This window comes from Grus americana, chromosome 1 (assembly GCF_028858705.1).
Source record: "Grus americana isolate bGruAme1 chromosome 1, bGruAme1.mat, whole genome shotgun sequence".
Taxonomy (NCBI): Eukaryota; Metazoa; Chordata; class Aves; order Gruiformes; family Gruidae; genus Grus; species Grus americana.
The window spans coordinates 82981696-82998233 of record NC_072852.1 but is presented as its reverse complement, the minus strand read 5'-3'; the positions used below and the strand labels follow the sequence as shown (position 1 = coordinate 82998233).

At 39.3% G+C, this 16538-nt stretch overlaps 1 protein-coding gene across 1 annotated transcript in view; it reads left to right on the top strand.

Moving 5' to 3' along the window:
• Positions 1–14604, top strand: part of NTF3 (neurotrophin 3) — a 56436-nt gene extending 41832 nt beyond the window's left edge. Inside the window, exon 2 of the mRNA XM_054812686.1 lies at positions 10795–14604. Coding sequence (XP_054668661.1) covers positions 10795–11589 — 795 coding nt within the window. The 3' untranslated portion in view covers positions 11590–14604. The remainder of the gene's footprint in view (positions 1–10794) is intronic.
• Positions 14605–16538: the final 1934 nt, after the last annotated feature.

Below are 16538 nucleotides of genomic sequence, written 5' to 3'. Positions count from 1 at the left end.
ATTCCCTCACACTCCTTATGGTGCAAAAACTTGGTCCAATTCATGCTGAATTCAGTGAGGTCCTACTGGTGGTTTTAAAGTATTTGGATCAGGCCTGGAGTCCCGGTTCTTGAGAACTCTGCATCAGAGACTTTGCACCTGCCTGTCTAACAAGACTTTTCTGTTTGGAGGTTCATGAACCTTTGAGGAACAGGGAGAGGTAATTCAAAAAGTGAACTTTGATTCACAAAGTGGCCATGGATGTACTTCTGCATGGCTTTAAAGAAACCAGGAGTCATGGGCTTTTGCAAAGCAAACACAGGTACAGCTTTAGCTGAAATGAAACAGGGCTTCCCCGCCAAGTCTCTTGCACCATGGCTCACCACAACCCCCGTCCCATGGAGCACATCCAGGGTGGCAGTGCATTGTGTGTGGAGGCGCAGCAAGGCTCATACCTGCTACTTGGGAGAAACTCTCAAGCAGCAGTGCTGTTCCTTCTAAGCAAATTTGACTGGGTCTCTTAAGGGGCAATGGTGCCCTAACAGCATTCCTACTCTCAAGGCAAACATCTGTATTCAAGGGTCACAGTAGAGCTGTCAGAAAACCAGAGAAATGTTCTCTTTTCTACAGAAATATCTCAGGTTCTCTTTAGAGTTCTTCTTAATTATTATTATTCAAACCAAACAAAAGCTCATTTCATTTCTAATTAGCATTGCCTATTACTGTATTTCTGTTCCCTTGTGGGTATGAGGTCTGTCTGTACCCATAAACTAGGTTTAGAGATGCAGGATTTTTCATACTAAGTTTTTTGAAACTGTAACCCTTGTTTTCTTCTGTTTGCTTGCTTGATTTCACTGTTGTCCTTGCTTCATAAAAGAAAAAAGAAAATGGAAGGTATTAAAAAAGATGTAAAAGGAAGTTTTTAGTTTCTAAACCAAAGCAAAATAGAAACCCTTTTGTTTTCAATGTAAAATCCAGCAAAATCATGATCTTGAAATTTACAGTTTGAAACCATTTTCCTCTTGAGTTTCTTAACATCAGAAAAACTAAAAAATAGCATTTTAAAAATATCTCAATTTTTTTCCTCTATTTTTTTTCCTACAAAATGACTTGCCCAATGGCAATGTAAATGTAAAAACATGTCAGACCATTCTATATCACTGGGTCTCTAGAAGGCTGCTCTTTCATAGCCTAACAGGACAGGGGCAAAATTCTGATGATCCGAGAGTTGTTTCCCTTTCTCCTCCTGCTACCAAGTTAGAAAAAAAAAACACCTCTGGCTTTTAAAAACAGAACAACTAGAGCAATCTGTTATAAATGCAGACCACTTCACCTTAATCCTTCCCGTAGCTTCCTGTGCTCTTTCCAGAAACAAAGACTGAATTTAGTCATGCCTCTGATACATCCAGAGGCCAGGCTTGACCCTCCTCCCTGAATTGTAGGGAGGTGAAAAAAGTGAGTTTCATCTGGAGGACTACTCTCATCTTTAATTATGGGGAGCTTAAGCCCTCAGAGCATCTTTCTGATGAAAATAAGAGGAACTGCAACTATTGCCTGACTTTAATACAACACAATTAATCAGCCTTGGTTGAGCCAGAGTATGTCCAGGTTGACTTGAAAGGTTAATGGATCTTCAAACTGTCTTAAAAAAAGACTTAGATGGAGTTTCAGGACTGCAACGAAACATGAAACCAGGTCTCTTTGGTGTGGCTTTGGGCTTGTTGCAAACATCTTGCAGAGCTTGAAAACTGCTTTTGATGATCATCCTAACTTCCCTTTCCTTAGTTTAATCCCATTTTTCCTGATTGCACTCCTTTGCCCCACCCTAAAGTGAAGGCTCTCTTTCACCAATACTTACGGTCTCCAGATCTTTGCACTGGGTTTGCTGTCATGACCTTTCTGTCAGCTCATAGCAAAGGCTTGCACGTTCAAGGCAATTTCCTCAAAGGTCAGTTATAAAGCCTTTCTAGTAATTTTTATTGCTCTCTCCTAATTTTCTTTTCATATGACAATACCTTCCAACTTTCAAGCAGTTCTCCCGATTGTTCTGCTGTGCTACAAAAAACAGCAATTCCTTCTTAGTTCTGCAATGCAATGCTTCAGTATTTGTATTTATTAAATACTGTGCCTTTCCAAAGTTTAAGATCATTCCTGGGTCTGATCAGGTATTGCTCCTTTCAAAATTTCTTTTCCCCTCTGCGTATCATTGCTCAATACCACTATTCCCCCAGCACGCTAGCTTATAATTTCTACTTTGACTTTCATTTTGTAATTTTCTGCCAGTATTTTATGTCTCTGTCTCCCCAGCAGAGGTTGTATTTCTCTCTGCTTACTGCTGCTTGCACTCCCTCCAAATTCAGCTACAAATTTAATTTACTTGCTGCTTGGCCCTGCCACTATTAGCAAACAGTAATGAAAAGATTAACTAACACACAGTTTATCAGCTTAAATCATCCACTATCATGATTTAGTTCTGGTGCTTTCTATTCTTCTGTTTGCAAATGACTTCAAAAAAAAAAAAAAAGGCAAGTGCAAAGCTCTGGGCAAATCTTCTCTTTTTGTAAAATTAGCACAGGTCTAGTCAAGTCATTGGAATTTATTGATTTAGCTAAGGATATGACCTTTATATTTCTTGTTAGTTTGGACAGTTTTCAGAACTGCACAGTGAATAATAGAAATACTTCAGCTTTTGTGGAAATTGTTTACCCAACTATGGCTTTAATTCTTTGTCATGACTAAGATGTGGCTGACTGCTCATCTCAGATGGCATTGTTTTTATTTCCTTGCATTTCATGCTTGTCATTGATCAATCAAACTTCCAGACAGCATTACAGATGGACTTTCCTGATCCAGGCAGTGCAACATGCAAACCCAGGGGCTGTTCCCCACCTTGCAGCAAAATACCTGTATGACCTTGCAAACATCATCTGAGTTCTGTGTATTCCAGTCTCTGCTCTTTAAAATAGGAACAATGGCACTCTTCCTACTTTGTCAGTATTAACAAGATAAATGCTTATGGAATGCCCAAATATCAGTGACATGAGAATGGTAAAAGAAAACAGGATGATTTACACTGAGAACATTTATGGAAATATATTTGTTAAGATGCCTTGTTACTCTCAAAACAGGCATCTCAGGGCATCGTACTGCAATGCTATCGTGCCTTGTGTGGAGAGAGGAAATCTTTACTTTTGCTCTCTTCGTAGGGCAACAACAGCCAGCTCTTTGAGAGAGAAACAAGAGGATGTCAGGGCATATATCTAGGGTAATAAAACCCCAACACCATTCCATTGAGTTCCTTACTTTGCAGATGTAGAAAGTAATGAACAGAGATTTTGACTTGATCAAACTCTTCCAAAAATCAGAGAAATAAGCATCCCAGCCTCCCAAACAGTTGCCCTGACCTTCTCAATACGCAGATTAATTATTCAAATGGTTAATGCAAAATTACACTATGGCAGTATGAGCAGAGACAGACAGGTGTAAATATCATGTCACAAAAATATCAGTGAGGAAAGGAATCAAAATAGAAAAAGACCTAGTTGAGACTGAGGAAAGCCTGCCTACTTCTGTAGTTGATTATAGACCTGGGGATGTAGCTAGTGCAGTTGATACTGTACTGGACATTATTAATAGTCGAGTCCCTCAGTGGGATTGCTAGAGGATGCTGGGGAGTGTCAAATGCCTCCAGGGGGGTCTTGAGTGCCCTGAACTCCAGACGACGTCGGTGGCGGGGGAGGAAGGTGTGGGGCCAAAACCTAACAGAATTAACTTTGCACAAGGTGTGAGAAGCAGCTGCTGTTCCAAGTAGTGAGGTAAGCATCGAGGAACTGCTCCTGACCTTTCTCTTGGAAACGGGCAGGTATGTGTAAGACGGTCACAGTTTGATCTCCAAAAAGATGTATTTGTGGAAAGATCAAATGTAGACACACATGCTGTTGCAATCAGCTGTGTCTGAAATGAGTGGACATTGCCGCAGTTCTACAGCACATTTAACTGTTCAGAAAACAGATTGCTCCTTGCAGCAGATGTATTATCACAAAACTGTCCCTCGGAAAGATGTCACCAGTTGGAAAAGCTGTCCTCAATGACTTGTAGGGTCATGGTCACAACGGTAATCATAAATAGTAATGTAGATTGGTTAGAAGTGTGGATGAGTTTTTCATACTTGGGTGAACAGCTGTCTTGCTGTGCTTTACTCAGCCAATCATTTAAAGAGGAAAAGGAAATGTCAGTGACTCAGTAGGCTGAACTCAATTTCCATAAGAGATTAGGTATATACTGTTCACTGGAGGCTATTGAGGCTCAGTGCTCAGATGTGTCTTCTCTTTTGAAAAAGGCCTTGAGTAATGCATGATTAAAAGCAAGTGACCTGCTGCAGAGACTTAAGAAACTTTGATGGCCTCATCCTCAGGTACGATGTGTAGCCACACTCCCCAGCCCATCTGCAAGAGGAATGCATTAGTTTCAAATTCCTTCACTTATGGTTTGGTTGGCCCTGAGGATGGGAGGGTTAACACTTAGAGCTGCCATAACTCAGTCCCACTTGATTTTGTCTCTGAATGCTTCGGCTTCCTAGTGGGTCTGGCTCTTAAAGCTTTAGCTTCAATCCGTATGTGTTGAAATTTCTGTATCTTGAGAAGTGAAAATGTTCAGGAGGGTCATAGCATCTCTAGGGGCATTCAGCACTCCACAACAATCTACCTTAATAAATTCTTCTGCAGGCACATATTATACAAATAGCTGATTACTATTCTTAAACACAGTGCAAATTTTCATATGCAATTATTTCATATCTGAATATTCAGAATGCAGTGATATTTTTCTTGTTCTGTACCTTTTCACTGTCCCCCTAAGCACAGAGGAGAAGGGCTGTATTTCTTCTCAACGTAGTTATTAGGATGAGGGAATCAACAGAGCATTCTGCTACTTGTTGCTTTCTGTGAGTTCGTGAAAACAGTGCTTAGCAAGCAATGAGAATAATTACACTGTCGTCTTTGGCAAAAGCCTGAATAAGCTGTCAGCCACCAGAAATGATCGTTAGTTGCTCAGTCTGAAGAACAAAAGCTGCTCTTAAATTTTTCAGAAAGTGCCAAATACTTCAAGCTGACTTACATAAATCATGTCGGGTATTACAATGCTGAACGTAAAATTCGCCAGTCACTTTTCCTTCTATTCCAGTTCTTCTTAGCAATAGCTTAAAAGTAAATACTTAGGCAGTATCTCCCAGTACTAAAATTTCATTATTTTCACAGAGCATATTAAATGACACTTCGGTCATCAGTTGTGTAGACTGTTCAGAGACTGATAAAAAAAATGTGGATTTTTTTTTTTTTTAAACAAAACGAATCTAAACAAAGCTTTCCAATACTACGTAAAGTGTTGAGTCTGAAAAGAGCAGAGAGCGATTTGCCAGAGTCTATTGGGGATTTAATTTATTGATGAAAGCAAGAGGTAAGCTTGTTTACTTCTCCTAAATTTAGGCCTTCTCTGAGACACCTAGATTAGACAGCATTAATACCCTGGTAACACCGCAGTGATAGGGAGGAATACAAACCATTAAAATAGAGTAAAACTAAGGTACAGTTGAAAGATCAAACAACTTTGCAATGCATGAGCTTTTCTTTTCTATGGTGTTTGGTTTTACCCGCTGTGCTACAAATGTCAGCAATCTCAAAGTCAGTGCAAATTAACAGCTGGCTCTATATTATCAGGATATGCTGTTTTTCCTGCCATGCTGTGATGTGTGCTCCCACAAACCCTCTGGACCATTCATAATGCCTAATTGTCACTTAGTTCTACTCCTTGTTCCTTTAATGATCTTTGCTTCTGTTGCCATGTTTGCAATCACTTTTGAAAGTCAGGGTAGTATCTCTGAGTAAAGGGGTACTAGCAGTATGCAAAGGGACCGACTCAAAGAGACTAACATGTTTTCCTACCTTGATGTCCAGTGCTTTTTCAAATTGCACATAACAGAGTGTTTTCTGAGCACATTTAAAGGCTGATTTGAGAGCCATGTATCCTCTGCCCCCTTTTTAATTATCTCTAGCAGGACCTCAAAGCATCAAAGGTGCATCCCAACATCTAGAAGGACACACAGAATAGCACAGCACAAAAGCAGAGCTGGTCCAAATTTTTTCAGCAGCTCAGGAAAAACAGCTTTCTGGAATATGTCAGCAGCCCTTGCTGAACTCCCAATATATGGAATAGAAAAGGAATTGGGTGACATCTGCCACTGAGTCCTCAGTCAAATGATGAGTTTTCCATAAACTGATAGGTCAACAAGGGCTACCTTTTGGTGTGAATCCAATTGATATGGATCAGTTCTGGATTCACACTACATCTAAACTGTTCTACAACCACATGGCTTCTAGTAGTACAGGTATGTAGTAGGTACTGCACAGTAAAATGATTATACTCATTCAAATGGATGTGTGCTATGTATCCAATATATACTGAAGACCCATTTAAGTCTTAATACTCTAGTGCAATCAGATATCAGGCAGAAATGAAGTGGAAACAGTCACCGATTATGGTGATCTATATTCGTATCTAATAACAATACTTCAGCCGATACTGGACTAGGGAGCATGCTGCTGGGCTGGGGTCTTTTTCTGCGCTCACCATGGAAATGCTTGCCTATGCCCAGACCCAGGCCCCAAATATAGTAATGTAGTCTGTACTTCCTGCAGCAGTGTAAATAGTATTTTGTCCATTCACAGGATCATTCATCACACTTACTTGACTGCAAACAGTCCACAAAGACAGCTAAAATGGATCTTTTCAGGGATTTACATGTGGAAAGTTTCAAGAAGAACCTTGAAGAACAGCAACAACAAAAAAGATCTCACAATATGCAGCTAACTAGAAAAAGTTTGGCTTGAACAAAATCTGTCTTTCTACCTGAAATGAACCATTTTAATTTTAAGAATTTTTAATGAGAAAACAGAAAATTTTATGTCAACGACTAAATTCTTGGGGAATTTTTATACCATTATCCAAAAGGCCGAAGAATGAGCTATTGGTACTTGTACTGGAGTAGCTTCTGCTAAGGTCCATACAAACCTGTGCCCCAAGAGCCTGGAAGTTAGGTCAGTCTTTTAGACAGGATACCTCTGTTGAAATCTGCCTCTGTGTGTAAGTTTCCTCTATAGATAACTTACTCACTAGATACTCACTCGCTATATTGAGTAAGCACTTTTTCTCTTTTGTGAATTACATTGTGTAACTTTTGAAGCATGTCCAGCAACATGAGAATGATTTGCTTTGAAAATATGAAAACATAAACATTTCATTGTTTTACATTTTTCTTTCCTTTGAATTGGTTTAACAATAACAAAAAAAAAAGTAAGTAAAAAGTACAAATTGCAAATTATCCTCAATTTAGACAGACACAAAGACATTTTGGCCAAAGAGCCATTTATCAAAAGCAATATTGCCCAGCCCTGCAAACCAATACACTTTTGGGTTTTCTTATACTCAAAATAGAGGCAAGGCCATCAACCAGCTGCAGTATCCTAGTGATGTCCATTTCTCCTAGCTAGAATAGTGCCTTAGGCATATTCTGAGGTGCTGGACTTCACGGGCAGCCTGACAAGTTCAAGTCATGGACTGGAATTTCTGAACACACAACTTATGAACCTCCTATGTGAACTGCCTTGGAGGAACTCCCTGAAAACTGTAATCGCATCAAAGTGTTTGTATTTTCTTTCCAAATTTTGCACACCAAAAATCCCAGAAAAATGTAAAGATTAGTTCTGAAACATTTTTAATTTTGCAGCAAATAATTTCCCAAGTACAAATCAAACTACAAGTCAAATTTGAGAGTAGTTTAACAGCCTTTCCATCAAATTCACAAGATATTTTACTTTAGGTTAAAATACTCTTAAACATTTTTTTCCATTAACGGTGTTCGTCCATGGAGAAGAAAAATAGTTTATTTGAATGGCTCTCATTCTGAGGTGCCTAGCCCTTCATTTTTGTGTGCAGCATGATATTAAAGAGAGTCTGCAGGAACTCCAGTCTTACTTTTCCCACCTCATCACCTGCTCCAACTTGTATATTTTGCTAGTGCCACTTAGTTTTGAAACTAAGCAGACTAGTGATTACATGCAGCTGCATGTTGGCATGAATAATGCTTTCAGCTTTTGAGCTGAGCATTGTCAGAGCTTTGCTCACCATCCTATGGACTTGTGTGTCATACTGCGTGTGGGTTAGCCCTTCTGAGTGTTGTAAGAAATCTCCTGAATGGCATCTGTTTTATAATATTTTTACTGGTTTTCAAAGCACATAATTTACTGAGGGAAGGCCAAATTGCACAGGAAAAGGTCTTTTTATACAGAACAGTCTGGGCTCTGAGATCTATCTACATTAATTTAGTATTTATTTAGGTATGACAGTAATTGTATGGTAACTGAAAATCTGAGATTTCTTTTTTTTCCAAAGCATAACATTGCTGCAAGCAACAGTCTAGATTTAGGTGAACTCATACTGTGACAAACTGAGAATGGAGAAAACACATTTCTTGTCCATAAAAGGACAGATCACACATCCACAGAGGGTAGCTCTGATTTTGCTGCAGTTCCAAACTATGAAGTGGGGACTCACTGTCGTTGAAAGGAGTTTTGCTTAAAGTGGATAGAGGATTCTTCTGTAAAACTTTTTTCTGTTTTTTTTTTTCTTTGCCTTCTTGAATAGAAAATGGTTTGCCTTCTTAAACAGAAAATGGCGATTTGAAGAAGTGGAAAACTTTCTGTTTAAGAGGTTTGATTTCTTCGTAGTTTCTTCTGGGAAAAACACAAAGTACCCAGAATGTCACCAGCAGGTTGAGGGAGGGGATCCTTTCCCTCAACTCAGCACTGGTGAGGCCACATCTGGTGTGCTGTGTCCAGTTCTGGGGTCCCCAGTACGGGAGAGACATGGACATACAGGAAAAAGTCCAGAAAGATGATTAAGGGACTGGGGCATCTGTCATATGAGGAGAGGCTGGGAAAGCTGGGGCTGCTCAGCCTGGAAAAGAAAAGGCTCAGGGGTATCTCATCAAAGAAGAAATACCTGATAGGAGGGAGGAAAAAGATAGAGCCAGGCTCTTCTCAGGGGTGTTGCAAGAAAGAACAAGAGGCAATGGGCATAAATTGAGATATAGGAAATAATACTGAAACGTTGTTTTGCTTTGGTTTTTTACTGTGAGGATGGCCAAACACTGGGACAGGTTGTCTAGAGGCATTGTGGAGTGTCCATCCATGGAGATAGTCAAAACCTGATTGGGCATAGCCCTGTGCAAGCTGCTCTAGCCGACCCTACTTTGAGCAATGGAATTGGACTAGATGATCTTCTAGGGATCCTTCCAACTCCATTTGTTCTGTGTTCTGTAACTCTGTACCTTCATTCCAGAGTGCTAGTGGTCTGACATACAGTGGATGTGTTTGCAGTACATGAGTTTAAGGCTGCTTTGAGTCACCTGAAGCAGGGTTTCCCATATGGTATGTGATTGCTCTAACATGAGTTTAATACTGTCTCCTTCAATCCACTTAAGCAACAATTTCATTAAAATATGTGTGCTTTGAAGTGATGGTTTGCTTCCATGATTTAGTATTTTATATTGAAAACTAATTTAATTTAAATATAAATGCAAATATAAAATATGCAAGTATCCACAAGGAAAAAAAATCACCTCCTTAGATGAATGTTCACAGTTCTCAACTACACAAGCAGGATGACAGAAACATTTAGCCAGAAATGACAAATTAACTTCTAGAAGATGCTCATAAGCTAGAATTACAAGGACAGTACAAGAATCCATATAGAGCAGTTCATAGCAAAGTACAGTACAGAGAAGAAGCACACTTTTAGGTCCAGTTTTCAAAATCTTGATCTTGAGTTCATGTTGATCTTTTGGAAGAAGATTCTTCAGTTTTGCAGGGGGAGGTCCTCCATCTGTCCTTGAATATTTCTGATACAATCAGTTTTGCTTCACTTCATATAAATGTAATGAAGGAACTTCATTAAAAACAACAAAAAAAAAATCATCCCAGGCCCCAACCCTGAAAACAATCAGTACGAAATGGTCTGTGCATCCATCTGAACTTCTCACTTGTATTACAGAAGTCTAAATGCTGCTTTCTGAAGTTCAAAATATAAGAAACCTCACTTTGCTGCTTGACTGCATCCTTTTCCTTCAAGAATACTTTCCCTTACAGCACCAGACAGAGAGAGAAAGACCTATTGAAACACAGTATTTATTTCCCTGTATATGATGATGCTCGTAGGGTAAAGTTAAACACAAGCCGTTTGATGAATAGGAATTTGAGGGATACATGAGATGTCAACACATAAAAAATGACAACACTTAGCAAAGTCAGAACTTCTTCATTTTACACCATTAGATAATCTGCTACTCTGCATAATCTTGCAATTTTGAAACTAAACCACTCTGTAGAATAGATTCTGTGAAAGTAATTCGGCCTCTCTCTGCTGCCAAGACCTGGACATACTATCCCAAGAGTAGTGACCTACCTCTGTAGAGAAAGGACCTAACTCATGTATCTGCTACTATACATGGAAAGAGGAAAAGCGAGGTCATCCTGAAAAGTGCATGAAATATAGATGAAACACTGGAAAAAAAGTCAGAAAACTGTTGCATTCATTATAAAATATAGTGAAAAATTATCTTAAAAGAAACACATAACCTATCTGTATCTATAACGTGCAGAAGATGTAAGACATGTTAAAAACAAATCTGAATTTTCATGTCTGCAGTTTCTAGTAAACTTCCTTATTTAATTATTTTTATGTTGACTTTCTGTTTCTTTGCAGATCTTACAGGTGAACAAGGTGATGTCCATCTTGTTTTATGTGATATTTCTCGCTTACCTTCGTGGCATCCAGTCTACCAACATGGATCAAAGGAGTTTGCCAGAAGATTCAATAAATTCTCTTATTATTAAACTCATTCAGGCAGACATTTTGAAAAACAAGCTTTCTAAGCAGATGGTAGATATTAAGGAAAACTATCAAAACACAGTGCAGAAAGCAGACACTCAGCAAGACATGGATGGAGATGAAAATGTGAAATCAGACTTCCAGCCAGTTATCTCAATGGATACAGACCTCTTAAGGCAGCAGAGACGCTACAACTCTCCCCGAGTCCTCTTGAGTGACAACACGCCGCTGGAACCGCCGCCACTGTACCTCATGGAGGATTATATTGGAAATTCGGTGGTGGTGAACAGAACCTCCCGGCGGAAAAGGTACGCGGAGCACAAGAGCCACCGAGGGGAATATTCCGTTTGTGACAGTGAAAGTTTATGGGTCACGGACAAATCATCTGCGATCGACATTAGAGGACACCAGGTGACTGTGCTGGGAGAAATTAAAACAGGCAACTCTCCAGTTAAGCAATACTTTTATGAAACGAGGTGTAAAGAAGCCAAGCCTGTAAAAAATGGCTGCCGTGGCATTGATGACAAGCACTGGAACTCCCAATGCAAGACATCCCAAACTTATGTTAGAGCACTAACTTCAGAAAATAATAAACTGGTAGGCTGGAGATGGATAAGAATAGACACCTCCTGCGTGTGTGCGTTGTCAAGGAAAATAGGAAGAACATAAATCTGCATCTCTTTGCTATATAAATTATTACTTTAAATTATATGATATGCATGTAGCATATAAATGTTTATATTGTTTTATATATTATAAGTTGACCTTATTTATTAAACTTCAGCAAATCTACAGTATATAAGCTTTCTCTCTCAATAAACAAGAGCAAAGGGTGTGTGCCTCTGCTGTGGGCAACTCCGGGTTTTTTTTAGACTATGTTTGTGACACTGCTTGTCGGCAGCATACCGTAACCTTACTGTAAAATCTGTGTAAAATCAGTATTTTTCATTCAGTATTGTCAAGCCAGTGACTGTCATTTAGTAAACTTGTTAAAAATCAGATCAATGTCAAGACTTGTGTACATATTTATATTCCCCAATCTATACATTCACAATTATTTGGATGCAGTATTGACTCCTCACCACCAAAACAAAATGGACCAAATTGCGTGTTGTAGCCTGCAGATGATGTCAATGTTTCAGGCATCAAGTAGCCATAAGATACAATTTCTGTGTATTATGCCTGTTTTGCCAGTGAAATGACCATTTTCCCTCTGTTAGCATTTCAGAATGACTGCTAATAATCTTTCATTTATGTTTTTGAAGCACACTTGTTTTGCAACTGTTTCTAACGCTGCCAGTTCGTCATAGAAAAAATATGAAAAAAATCTAAAATATTTGTAGTAGAAACTTACTGAAGCCAAGAACCAATCTAAACTGATCATTAATATAATACATAAAAGATGATTTCTTCAGAATTTACTATTTGTTATGATCAGCCTCTTCCTCCTCACATGAATCAATTATCTTCTGTTTGCATTGCTGCATCATTCCTCTCTGTCTGAGTTTTTAAAGTAGGAATAAATCCGGTGGTGTCTTAACATTAAAAGAGCCCTTGGCTTGCAAATTGTAGTAAAGAAAGATATCTTGGCATGGATATCAAAGCCGCACACCCGTACGAAGCTGTTCTCCTCAGCAATCCATTCTCCATTTTTCACAGAGGGAAAAATGTGTAGAACTGCTCAACAAACCCAGTGGCTTTCACAGGGACATGAAATAATATATCTTTTTGAGCAGTATGGTGACTTAAATCCAGGTAGTCCATAATTACAATGAAGTTCTCCAATTATACAGGTGAGTTGTTACTTAGGACAGACAAATGTAATAGCATATATATACCTCAAACTCTTCTTTGTATTGTCGTGTAGCTCCGCTGGGAACAGTAATAATTACACTACTTGAAGAGATAGTCTATTATACATTAGCTGTATAATGCCCTGGATGAGATCCCACTCCCATAAAAGTAAATGAGAGTCTTGTCATGGATATCAACAGAATTAAGATTGGACTGCATATGTTATCTGTGTCTAGCTAGATCTTAACACACAGTCAGGGCTGAAAAATGCCAGCCATTCAAAAAGCATTACAGCTGTAGTGGTCTTAGCTTTTTACAGTACGGCTTTCACTGTTGTAGCGTGTTCAGCATTGCAAATGAGAATGAGATCAGAGCACTCAAAAGCAAGGTTGCAGGATGCCTTTGTTCATAGAGTTTTTGCTACTGGAGAACCAACGTCAAAACTGCAACAGGTCATCAGAGGCAGCAAATTGGATGGTCTCCCCTAACGCCTTACAGAGAGTGTTACACATCATAAAACCACCAGAGAATGGGACAGGTTTTCATGAGGCCAAGCACTGGACTAGCAGTGACTGTGAAAGCCAGGCTGGAGTGTGTAGGTATAATTCTGCAGGGGAGGCCATAAACAAAGGTTTTGAGAACCATCTCAACTTTCAACATGAGGCCAGAGTATTTACCTCACAGGAAATATCATCACCTCACAGAACTAAACCCTAACTTTGCTTCAAGCAATAATAACTTCAGAGGTTCAATACCAAGGCAATTGTTAAAAGGAAAGAGTGTATGTAATATAACGAGGAACTCTGTATCTGACAGATCTGACTAGAGTTTCTCCTGTATTCTCCTTCCTTGGCAAACATTAAAAAAAAAAAAAATCCTCAACAGAACTTTTTCTAGTTTTACTAGTAGGAAAATTTAAGCTTCAACAGGGAAAAAATAATCCCTACCTACTAATTTTTCAGCTTGGAGGGACAAGCATATTTTTCAGAGTCCTGTCCCGCTGAAAAATTTTGCAAGTTAAAAACCTAATTTTACACCCTTAATTCCCAAATAAAGATCATTTTCAGATGCTGTGAGAAACTGAGGGCAGATATTGTCATGGATCATTAATTTTAGAGATCTCCTTGCTTCAATATGCCAGGTAGATCTGTCTTCACATGATAAGAGGGAGTTAGAAAACTGACTGAGCTTGGTTAGTCACTGGTGCTCACAGAACCTATATCCCACTAATTGGAAACTACCTTGTTGCTACTGTGTGGATGCCACGCTTGTTCACATCACTGTAAATCCAGATAAATTCTACTGAAGACGGGGGAGAAAATATAGGTTTATAGCAATGTAAACAACATCAGAGATGATTCTAATGCCTTTATTTCTGCTGACTGAAAATCAAGGGAGGTTCAAAGAAAACAATTTGTCATTTTCCACTGTAAATCCAGTAACAGGAACTGGACTTTGACTCTTTATCAATGCACCAAGTATTTTACAAGCAGCCAGCAAAAATGCATCAGAGTAAATACAGCGCCCGTCATCTGAAACACATTAAATGAGAAAGAAGCATGGTGCATAAGGTTATTAGATCGGCTGCCTCTTTCCCACCCCAGGATAACAATGAACGGAAGTGTTACCCTCTGGATCTGATCCAGTTTCCACTAAAGTCAATGGAAAAATTCTCACCTTCTCCAGTGGAAGCTGGATCAGGCCCTGAGCAAAGAAAAACCTGCAGATCTCAACCAGAGAGCAGAGCAATTGCACACATCAGTTACGCGTTCTTGTAAATCCTGTGTACGCATAAGATGCTGTATAATTTTGTAACAAGTTTGTAAACAAAGCCTGTAATAAATTTGTTAAGGCCTAATCCTGTTTTCACTGTAGCCGGGGATGGTTTTATTGTCAACTTCAGTCACGGCACAATGAATTCAAAGTTCCTATCCAACCTTTTTGTATGTGTGTTAAGTAATTAAGCAAAATATTCAGCTCGCAATGCTAGTTTAATTTGAGTATTCTAAAACTCACTCCCATTAGGCAGCTCAGATGCTCTGTCAATACTGTTTTGCCAATAGATCATTATAAACACACATTTTGTTTAGCTTTTCTCCCAAACGACCGAATGCTATTCTGAAATTGCCTGTCTGTGTCAAACTGTATTTTCTCCATTTTTTCCCTAGTTTTTTTACAGTCCATTTAGTAACAGTAAAAAACGCTCCACTGAGGTTTTGGGAAACCATCTGCATTTATTTTATCACCTTTGAACATGTGTTCAGGAATGAAGTCTGTGCAGCGAGTTTACTGCTACCAAGAGATTTGTGCGGCTGCACCAGGAAGAAACTTTGACTGGACTATACAGAGTGTGTGCTTGAAACTACTCTGCTCATACTCTGCTATTTCGATGCCTTAGCAATCAGAGTCTTTCACTCGGCTATACGTTGTGTATATGCAGAAGATACCAACCAGGAAACAAGTCTGATTGGGAGTTCCAAAATTAAAAATTTAATGATAATGACCTGCTATTTCTGACCTTTCAGCAAACACATTTGCACAGGGTAGTAAAGCGCATAACCATTCATATCATTTAATAGAAACATTGTGGCAAAATCAATGGGATTCTGTGTTCTCCACACTTGGTACGCGTATGTAATTCATCATGCATGTGGTGGGGTGGCTGAGGGAGGAGGAGGAGGAGGAGGAGAGGATAATAAGCACTACAGCTTGTGAGAAGTAAAGGCTGTGCTCTGGGTTGGAGTATTTTAAATTGTAGAGGGGTTGTTTTCTGAAATACTTTGCCTGTATTTTGTTAAAGCAGATGGCAGAATGATGAAGCAAGCACAGATGTGGTGTAAAAAAGTCAAGCAATATGAGGATAACAAAACCCTTCCTGGGAGAGTCAGCCATTCGCTACCACTGTAGGTCTGTGCAGTTCTGTGCAGGTTATTGCAGAGATCAGCAATGACATTCCCAGTTACATTATTTAACTAACCTCTGTGGCAAAAAATGTACTTTTTCCTGAAACTTATTACATTCATGAGCTGGATAATTTTCTTTCTTTCTTTCTTTCTTTTTGTAATTGCTAGCTGCTTTGGTACCTCTGATGAACAGCAAATGGTAATGCTTTTCATGAAGGTCCCCAAATATAGATTTCTCCTTTGTTTTACTGCTGGGCTTTGAAGTCAGCGGCACCTGAAAGACATACTTTCACTATGGAACTGGCCTTTTGATGTCATGACCTCATGTTTCCGGACATTTTGATCACAGGGTCCTATTCTGGAGCCGTTAGCCACACAATTAGGTGAGATCATGACCAGGCTGCTCTAAATCACACTTGTGAAGCGGCTGTGTGCACAGCGGCTAAGGCGTAAAAAGAGACTGAGGCAGCCCAACGCCATCTTTACATCCACCTTCCCAAATCATCTGCTCTACTTTCAATCTGGAGCTGCAAGTTGCATGATCAAGGGCTGCATAATCAAGGGTTGCTTCCTGCATGTCCAAGGATTGAGATGCCAAGCAGACCTTTGACAGAAGGACAGTTTCTCAGTTTACATTTTTTGCCTGCCCAGAAGATGCCTTATGTGAATCCGGATGGAGCTTCTGTAAAAGGGTGCTGTGGTTGCAGCATGTCATTTTGTCCCCTCTGTAAAACACAGTATGTTGTTAATATTTACCTGCGTCACAGGGAGGATAGAGCATCATTGACAGAGCAGCTCCATTATTATAAATTACATTGAGACCATTTGACAGAAAGCACTAATGTGTCCAATAGAGTCTGCTAAGGAAGAAGGTAGGATAATCCTTTTCTCTAAGCAAAAATATTTCCATGAAGGCTGGGA